The sequence below is a fragment of the Photinus pyralis genome, unplaced genomic scaffold (genome assembly GCF_008802855.1).
Source record: "Photinus pyralis isolate 1611_PpyrPB1 unplaced genomic scaffold, Ppyr1.3 Ppyr1.4_LG4, whole genome shotgun sequence".
Lineage (NCBI taxonomy): Eukaryota > Metazoa > Arthropoda > Insecta > Coleoptera > Lampyridae > Photinus > Photinus pyralis.
Window position 1 is genome coordinate 30092427 of NW_022170511.1, and position 9209 is coordinate 30101635.

Sequence of the window (9209 nt, forward strand, 5' to 3'; positions counted from 1 at the left end):
TATAAGCTTGCAGTGTCTTCAGAGGACCCCCCAAAGATCATTTACAACAGACCAAAAAATAGATAAGAAAGAGTGACTGCTCTATCAGTCGTTTTTTGGTGTCTTCAAAATTGATCAAATACATAAACAAATTCACTGTTCATCTGAGCCGTTTGAAGGTCGTTTGTTTGCGATTTGAATTCTACAGGTTCTCCATAGCAACAAGTCGAATATTAAATCAATAAGCGTTTTGTTTATCATGTAAAATTTTTGCACCCTTGTCAATTATCTAATTTCAATCAAGTTTGCAGAAAAATGCCTGAACTAGAGCAACAACCTTCAACTGAAATAACGTCACCTCGTTCATCCTTATCAGTTACCCCATTCATTCTCTCTCCGGTATCATCAGGTAGCAGAGCATGTCACACGAATCAGATTCGGAAGTAAATTATGACTGGAACCCATTTCCTTATGGACACATTCAAATACCATTAGAACCTACAATTAGAGATGTTTTGGTAAAGAATGGTGTGATATCGATTGTGTCCGTTGAGTAAATATTTCAGATTCACGCCGCCAATACGAGCGAATTGCATACTGTCACAAAAATACAGTTGCAAGTAATTTCAATTGACACCTCTCTTCAACACATGAGTGTCCATTTACCTTTACTTCGAGAGTTAATTCTTGACGGCAGTGCAATATCATCATTACGTGATCTTGGATACGGGCTCAAGAATTTGAAAATCTTGAAGGTATGCTCCTGCGGTCTGACGACATTAGATGGTATGCTAGGTTTAGACACTGTGGAAGAATTTCACGCCGAAAGTAACCAAATCACAGATTTAAGTCCTTGCGGTTTCCTGCCGAAGATTCGCTTAATCAATCTGAAAAGGTACGTGCAGGTATGATGAAATGAGTACCTAGGTACTATTCAGCGCTCTTCAGAAATCTACTCAAAGATGTTATGGCTGTTACTTTTTTGACAATATGTGAGTCGTTAGAACATTTAACGCTATCGGAAAATATAGAATTAATTCAAGCTTTTGACACTCCCTTGTACAGAAAAATTGTTAAAAGTATTTTACCAAACTTAAAGACGCTAGATGAAGTGGACATTTCGTCAGGTGGGAAAGGCATAAGTTGTTTAAGCGTTGAAAACATATTTTCGTTTTAGAGGAAACATTGCCAGAGTATGCCAAGCTTCATCAGTTTTGCGCAAGTGAACACCTTGAAAGTGACCAGGTAGGTGGTGCTTTTTCTTAATAGTTCAATGGTACTTAACTGAAGGGCCAGATTTTTGCATCCTCCTAACAGAGTTTTTGTATTTGAAAGCTCATCGCGGGCGTATTGTATTCCCTAGTCTTAGCATGGTTAATCGACAATTTGACTTATGGAAAATTCTGTACAAAGCTAGGGCTAAAAGGATGTTGGAAGGAACTCTATAAAAAAGGTCTGAACAATCAATTTGTATTTAGAACGCTTCAGTGACATTCTAGCGCATACCAAAGTCTCTTATGTGCCTTTTCGAGACTCCTTAGGCCTGTTGTTAAAAATTTCAAGTGTTTTTTTGAAACCTCTAGATCTTAGAAGGCCCTTTCCAAAGTGTTCTGGAAATGCGCTATAAAGCTTTAGTAAGCGTCTAGAAGTGCTTTTCAAAGATTTCTATGTTGTTCAGATTTTTGCTCCACACTTTCCTGATCTGTTTAGGCATTGCCATGGCTTAATTCCTAGCCCTATACAGCGGTTTTCAAAAGATTTCTTGTAGAAAGCAAAAGGGAACTTTCGAACGTATATATAACTACCTCAGAAATCTCAGGAAGGCCTTCCGTCGCCTTTTAAGTTATTATTTCCAGAGATTCCAAAGACCTTAGAAGACTAAAGAACTCTGCGTTCTATTTTGTTCATTCAATTTTCACGTTTACCCCTTTTGCTCTTTTCCACGCCCAGGTTTTTACTCCCAGCATGAATTTTAACTTATACGTACAGTTGACAACTAATGTATCTTCCTTCTGTCTCTAGGAATTTGACTTCAATGAGGAGACAAAAGACGCATCACGACACTTGTATTCCATAACAGACAAAGGTCAATTTGTGGTCAGTTTTACACCAAAAGTATTATCACCAAGATCTCCCTCAGGGCATAGCAGTACAGATTCGACCATCATTTCAGGTACAATTACTATTGAAGCTTTATCCAATATAATATTATTTTAGCGTTTAGGGAAGAGAAATTTCCATCATTTGAGGAATGGCTGCACACACCAGATTCTGATGATTAATTATATCTACTTACCAATATCTATTTTTGATATTTTTATACATTAATTTTATTTGTTATTTGTAAAATTTAAGAAATATATTTTTAAATAAAATTATTTATTCAACAAAGTAATAAAAGCTTAATAATCATAACTGATTAGACGCAAGACGGAACCTGCGGTAGGCACATGTTATAGTATGCTGTTTTATCCCAAAATTTGGCACCTTTCCATCCACACCATCCCTTCTTCAATATGATGTCCAAATCTTCAGAACCGGTGTAATGTGGATCCAAAATAAGAAACTTGATTTCGCCAGTTAAATTATTATAATCAACGCCTAATATGGTGTGTGCAAGAACGCCACCCCCTGAAACGAAGTTTAAAAGTCATACCACTGGCAGTCCGTCTATTACCAATCATTATGGGTGAGCCATGGTGTTTGAAATGATAAACTAATTCTGGTCCTTTACTAGCCATATCCTCGCCCGAACTGACGTACAAAATTTTGCATGTTACATTAAGTAACGAATTTAGAACGAAATTGACTTCGGTCGAACCGATCCACTGTTTTGAGCCTACAAAACTGGAAGGTTTATCGCCAATGTCTACTAGACACTTCTGAATGTCGTGAAACGTCGGTACTTCTGTATCTGTATATCCCTGAAGTAATAACCAAGAGGCTAACGTTTGCAGCGAACGATAGGCGCATCCCCAGCCGTTGTCGTCCATGTTGTTCTGACAGTAATGGTAGTACCTGTACTTTCCTTTAACCAAAACGATTTCCCCTCCTGAAAATTATTAAGGAGTGTTACTACACTACTTACTGACTACTGTCAGAGCTGGGTACTGCTCACGAGCGTTTCGCTCGAAAAAGTACTCCAAGCGGAAAAAGCGCGTGCGAGCACTTTTCGGAGAGGCCGCTTGGTGCTCGATACTCGAGCGTTTACTTAAAGTGTTCGGCGCCCAAGTACTTTTTCTGCCCGCGAGCGGTTTTTCCGCCTATGAGCGTTTTTTCCGCTTGCAAGCGCTTTCTTCGCTCGCGAGCTTTTTTTCCGCTCACGAGCGCTTTTTCCGCTCCCGAGCACTTTTCCCGAGCGCTCGAGCATTGTTAGGAGTGCTCAGAACTCGCAAGCGGTTTCACTTTGCAAAACAACTCGATGCTTGCGAGCATTTTCGAGACAATTAGAGCGCTCGTCGCTCGAGCGATTTTTTAGAACGCTCGACCTAGTTCTGTTAGTAGTGTAGTGTAAACCAAAAACGCAAAAAAATAACCCTTGTATGTACCTCTAAAGGCAATGGTCTAGTGGTAAGGAGGGTATCCTTACCACTACCTTACCGGGCTTGTACTCGGATGGTTCGGGTTTGATTCTTTGTAGATTTCAAATTTTTTTAAAAAGCAAACTTATACAAAAATGCTTCAGACATGCGCAGTGTATGGAGCGACGTGGACGATTTAGGCAAACGTCACCACCAAACCTAACCGAACAGACTAAGTACCTCATTAAACAGTGCCAGGCTTTTTCCTTTTTGTTCCCTTCTGGTTTCAGGTTCAACTTACCATTTTTCACAGAATTTAAACTCTCATGAGGATTGATCAACAGTCCCGCTCCCTGCGCGTCTCCTTCAAAAACAAATCGGTTGCCCACCCTGAACAATGGTTGATTTACTGGTAGCAATAAACGCTTGTGAAGTAGCCTTCTCGCCTTTGCTGTAACAAAATATAAATAGGTACCACTACCAGGTCGCGAAATGTTACCTCTCAACTCTGCATTTTCATTTTTAATGAAAGTTCTTGTAATAAAATGCCCGCACGGTTCAGGAAAGAAATGGTAAGTCTCCAGTGGTGAAATAGAGGAGTTGTCACCATCGCACATTATTACATTGTTTACCATAATTCCTTCCAAATGCCTCAGAAATCGGCAGCAGCTTTCGACAAGTATCGAATACAACGCGACTAGCTTTTTATGTTTGTGCACGACAACAAGTGTGTCGACTTTTAGATTGACTTTTACCATTTCCGAAAAACCTACAAGTTTAGTTATAAAACAGGCGGAAGTAAGAAGAATAAGTTACATTTATCAATGTGTACCACCGGAGTGTGTATCTTGAAGTCGGCGCTCGCCGCCCTAGTTACTTTCTTCATCATAACCATTCTAAGAAAATCCTAAAACCTTTGTAAATGTAGTTATCGTTATTATGATCACTTAACTTCTTAAGTCCTCTTTAGATGGTAACATTTTTATGGCGAAACTGCGGTGTAATTTGAATTATAACAGATTCCCATTAGGTACATTAGTTTCCCCTTATATAGTCCAGGAAATAGAGACTGAAAATGGACCGTTTCCTGCAAAACGAGAAGTAGTTCCATTTTTTTTTGCATGTCATGAAAGAATATCTGGTGGTTAAGAATCCAAGTTTTCGACCTCCCACCCCTTGTGCTTCCCCCGTACCACCCTTAAAACCAAAGAAATTTGGTTGGTTTTTTAGTTTTTCAATCATATCTTTTTATAGGTTCATTTTACAAAAAAATATTTTTATCAGAATTGTAGACTATACAATTCTACACAACTTTTATACACACTACTTTTTTGAAAAATGTTTATTAAAAACGATATCGAGCTACAGAGTTGCTTATATTTTTAAGAATTCTGAAATTTCTATGTAGATGTTTTAACCAAATTTTATACCTTATCTCTTTAATGAAGAGTTTTATGAGAAAATATCTTGAACTTATCGTGATATAAATCCCCCTACGCTGCACCCTTCCCAAAGGGGATTCATAATAATTCAACTTTCAACCCTTGCTAGTGGGGATATTTCAATCACTGTGAAATTGTAGGGCTTTCTAATATGATACGTTTGAAACAAAAAAATTATCTCACTTCAGTTCAGCTTAATCCTTCACACCCCATCCGCGGTAGGAATAGATATTTAAAGAGGAATAGAAAACATATGTAATAAGCGTTGTACTCTCTGACTAACTTCACAATCGCCACAAGAGCGTTGAAATATCCATTTTTACCGCGCGCGCGGGGGGAGGGGGGAGGGGGGAAAACTCAACTGAAGTGAGACAATTTTTTAATTTCAAAAGTATATTAGAAAGCGCTACAATCTCACAGTGATTCAAATATCCCCAGTAGGGGTTGAAAGTTGAACTATATATTATGCATCCCCTTTGGTAAGGGTGCAGGGTAGGGGGTTTATACCACGATAAGTTCAAGATATTTTCTCATAAAACTCTGAATTATAGAGATAAAGTATAAAATGTGGTTAAAACATCCACATAGAAATTTCAGAATTTTTCAAAATATAACCAACTCTCAAGCTCTATATCTTTTTTAATAAACATTTCACAAAAAAGTAGTGTATATCAAAGTTCTGTAGAATTTTATGGTCTACATTTTCTGATAACAATATTTTTTCTAAAGTGAACCATTAAAAAGACGTGATTGAAAAACTAAGAAACCAACCAAATTTCAGGGGTTTTGGGGGTGGTACGGGGGAAGCACAAGGGTTGGGAGGTTGAAAACTTAAAATTCTTAAACCACCGATGAACCTGTCTATCCACATGCAAAAGAAATTGAACTAAACTCTCATTTTTTTGCAAGTATTAAAAACCCTCTTTCCCTTGAGACCTATATATGGAAATGTCAGAATATCTGGCAATGGAAAACATAACCGGTTTTCCTTTTTGAACGATTGGAAAGATTTCCCCACAACCACCTTACATCTTGGAATTTTTGTCGAGTTTGTGGGGTCTGACGGACATGCGATCCCCCAAAGGTTGGTGACTTTTTTGAACTCTCGGAAAATTTCTAATATCTTTCGCTACAAGACGAAATTGAAGGCAAGCCCCTTATTTTGATGCAGAAAAACATTCCTCCCCCGCCGCCTCACCATCTGAATATCGGTCGCGCAACACGGAAAAAAAATAGTAACAAGTCCTAGATTGAAGTTCCATGGCGCAAAACTGGGTATATGGGACTGTTTCGGCGAGTAACATAGCGAAAAACTGTGAATTTGGGTCAATAGGCCATTCTTCGCAACGTTTAGAGCCGTTGTTGCGCGGTGTACACATGCGATGTTGAAAAAAAACATACAGTTCCCAACTCTCGTTCTTTTATGTTCCTGTATATCGTTTTATTCATAATAAAAAAATGCTATTTAACTACAGTGTGGTGCTTTTTTGAACAGACCATATAAATAAAAATAATGGAACGATGATTTCTCCGATAACGAAATGCGAAAATTGAAAATCTTCTTCCCTATTTTTTTTGTAGCAAGGGCGATTTCTTTGAGAACCCCTTCCGCCCCAACTAAGGTCGAAAGTCTGCACCGCGCTTAGGTGACAAGGAAAGCGGTGGTTCCAATTATCCTCTTCTTAATCTTCACCATAAAAATCACCTTCTGCGATTTCGAAAATTAAAAAACTTTTGTGACACATCACAGACCAGCACTTTTCAGAAAATATAGTCTCCAGTAACTTGAATTTTACCCCCCACAAGTTACCGCCCAGCAAAGAAAATTAAATGGTCTTTTCTAACCATGTGGAGGGAATGTGTAGGCGGCGAATAACACATACAACAATACAGCAAATCCCTCCTTGTAACTAAGGAATACTCCGCTTACCACCTATGTTCAAAAAGTACTTAATTTTCAAAAAATATGGGTTGATCCCGAGGGTTTTGAGTACTACAGGCCGCCGTACTATCGTTTTTGGATAAAAGCTACAAATAGGATGGTCGGGGGGGGGGGGGGGGGGGGTATTATGGTTTCACGTTTCTCTGTCCATTCCGAGGCCTTACTACTCCTACAGTTTTTCAAAATATTTTGTTTTAAGTTTGTTCATTTTGCATTTTCGGTACCTTTAGCTCTTGGCACCTCACCCAAAGAAAAATGTTCACATTATTCATTTTATAGATATTTTCCAAATTCCTTTTAGTAAAAACAAGTACACCAGCAATATTGTAAAAATCAGAATATGCGCCCTGCGCAAGTGAGCACTTTCTTATTTAGATATTTTTTTGAAATTTTTATTGTAAATTTCTTCCTAGTAAAGACAAGCAAGTCGCATACCTGGTAAAAAAATCAAATGTGCCCATGCGTAGAACTGCGCAATCTTTCTTATTTATTAAAGATATATAATATTTTAAAATTTAAACACACAGATGCTTCTAGTAAAGACAAGCATTATCGCATATTGGATGTGCGCAGCGCATGCGCAAAACTGACAAATGTCCACCTTTTTATTCATAAAGGTGTATTTTTTTGAAATTTTAATCAAAGATTCTTCTAGCAAAGGCAAACATATCGCATATGTCTAAACATCAAAGTGTGGCGCATCCCGCAGGACTTGCAAGACAAAAGCCTCATCGTTTCCAGGCTAAGTTTTTTACGCGCGAGGGGACTTACTATTGCCCCCTTACGGATTTAAACTCTGGAAAATGGACAAACTTTGTCCCCGGAAAGGCAGTGACGTTCCAAAAGTATTACCCCTCGTATTTCCTCTTATTACCCTCAACTATTTTTTTACTCCAAATTGAAGGTTATATTACCAGTATGCCTTCCATATTAACCGCCTGTGTTGTGCCAACGTAATCCCTAATATAAAGAGCGGTCACTGTTTTCACTCATATTTATCTGTCTAATTTCTCCAATATATTTGTTCGGAGTTCCCTCTTATTTCCGCTCTATTGTTCTGTAATTCCCTCCCATAATGGCTGCTGCCCAAAACCCCAAAACCTTTCCACACTATTACCACCCCGACTTGAGTGCGTCTTCCCCCCGTTTTCCCCCTCGGGGAAACTACCTGTTGTTTTACAAATACTTTTCTTCCATTATGCGAATTTATTTCCGTTTTCAGTCACAATTTTTCAATTACATTTTCCAAAGTACTACTTAATTATTATTCTTAACCTCGAAAAATATTTTACTGGCGTTGAAGTATTATTAGTTTATCAGCAATGCTTTTCCTAATTACCTCGATTTTTGCCACAAATTCCTAAGACTGCCTTGTATTTCGCCCATTTTCCTTATATTTCCCCATTAAGTTATCTCGTAATTCCCCACATTTCTTCGGAGTTCCCCTTATTAGTCTCTCATACTCCCCCTAATTCCTTTATATCAACCCCAACTTTTGACAATTTGCGCTCTACAGTGGGTTTCCCCCTCGATCACGACCATCATGAAAACATGCCATCTTTTCCGAAGCGCGCTATACATGCCCCCTGTGTTCTGCTCCGAGCCTAAACGTTTAAAATCTAGGGCTCTGCTAAATAAGTAGTTCAAGAAAGAGTGTAAATTCCATATTTCTCCCGGTGTTGAGTTATACCCCAATAATGTCTACAGCCCCCAACCCTCTTCTAACCACATTCTCAGGAAATGTTCATTGGGTTTGTGGGTATTAAAAATTCATCAAAGTCCTCGTGTGGATCGAAGGGCTTCAGCGCATTTTGTGTGGCAGATCAGTATTCTATTAGCCATCTTTTGACTCACCATAGAAATAGGAAAGATCTTGTCGAAGGAATACCACTTCCCCTTTGACGGTACCCACTTCCGACGTCCCAGTTCACCGCAATGTCCGCGTTTTGAAGATTTTTCTCCACCATCAGTTAGGATCTTGTCGGAGGCTACCAACATTTCCTTTTTCTGTGCATATTTATATTACACCTCACATTTTGTGGATCTCGCTAAAAACCTTCCACAAGATAGTAACTTAATTTTTGGTGGCACTTCTCCATTGCTCCGAGCTTCTATTGGCGACACGAAAAGAGAGACCAGCCATTCGAGATTTACGAAACGTTACCAACGCGTGACAGAATTTCGCAACGGAAGGTAAAAGTTGCCGAAGTTACTTACTCTCGAAAGGTCGTTAATTTCGCGACCTAAGGCCAAAAGAAAACCAAACATCCGGCCACGCAGGAGTTTGTGCGCGTTTACAACAATCTTTCTTGGTCCGACGGACAC

At 38.8% G+C, this 9209-nt stretch overlaps 3 protein-coding genes across 3 annotated transcripts in view; 2 read left to right on the forward strand and 1 right to left on the reverse strand.

Moving 5' to 3' along the window:
• Positions 1-9209, forward strand: part of LOC116169067 (ubiquitin-like protein 3) — a 70393-nt gene that overhangs the window by 40437 nt on the left and 20747 nt on the right. The gene's annotated exons all lie outside the window — the stretch shown is intronic.
• On the forward strand, positions 738-2322 carry LOC116169904. Its single transcript, XM_031486111.1, has 5 exons — positions 738-874; positions 918-1106; positions 1157-1224; positions 2002-2152; positions 2204-2322. Exons 2-5 carry the CDS (start codon positions 947-949, stop codon positions 2305-2307), a joined length of 483 nt encoding a protein of 160 aa, XP_031341971.1. The 5' UTR covers positions 738-874; positions 918-946; the 3' UTR covers positions 2308-2322.
• On the reverse strand, positions 2338-4463 carry LOC116169903 (ufm1-specific protease 2-like). The gene is made up of 5 exons (XM_031486110.1): positions 4317-4463; positions 4000-4269; positions 3802-3951; positions 2657-3031; positions 2338-2610 (listed from the first exon to the last, which is right to left on the reverse strand). The coding sequence occupies exons 1-5, from the start codon at positions 4393-4395 to the stop codon at positions 2399-2401; spliced, it is 1086 nt and encodes a 361-aa protein (XP_031341970.1). The 5' UTR covers positions 4396-4463; the 3' UTR covers positions 2338-2398.

Coding starts and splice junctions, on each gene's coding strand:
- LOC116169904 (XM_031486111.1), top strand. CDS start 947: ATGGCTGTTACTTTTTTGACAATATGTGAGTCGTTAGAACATTTAACG. Junction 1,107..1,156: donor TGAAGTGGACATTTCGTCAG/GTGGGAAAGGCA, acceptor TTTTCGTTTTAG/AGGAAACATTGCCAGAGTAT. Junction 2,153..2,203: donor AGATTCGACCATCATTTCAG/GTACAATTACTA, acceptor TTTAGCGTTTAG/GGAAGAGAAATTTCCATCAT.
- LOC116169903 (XM_031486110.1), bottom strand. CDS start 4,395: ATGGTTATGATGAAGAAAGTAACTAGGGCGGCGAGCGCCGACTTCAAG. Junction 3,952..3,999: donor TGAAAATGCAGAGTTGAGAG/GTAACATTTCGC, acceptor ATTTTGTTACAG/CAAAGGCGAGAAGGCTACTT. Junction 2,611..2,656: donor TGGCTCACCCATAATGATTG/GTAATAGACGGA, acceptor ACTTCGTTTCAG/GGGGTGGCGTTCTTGCACAC.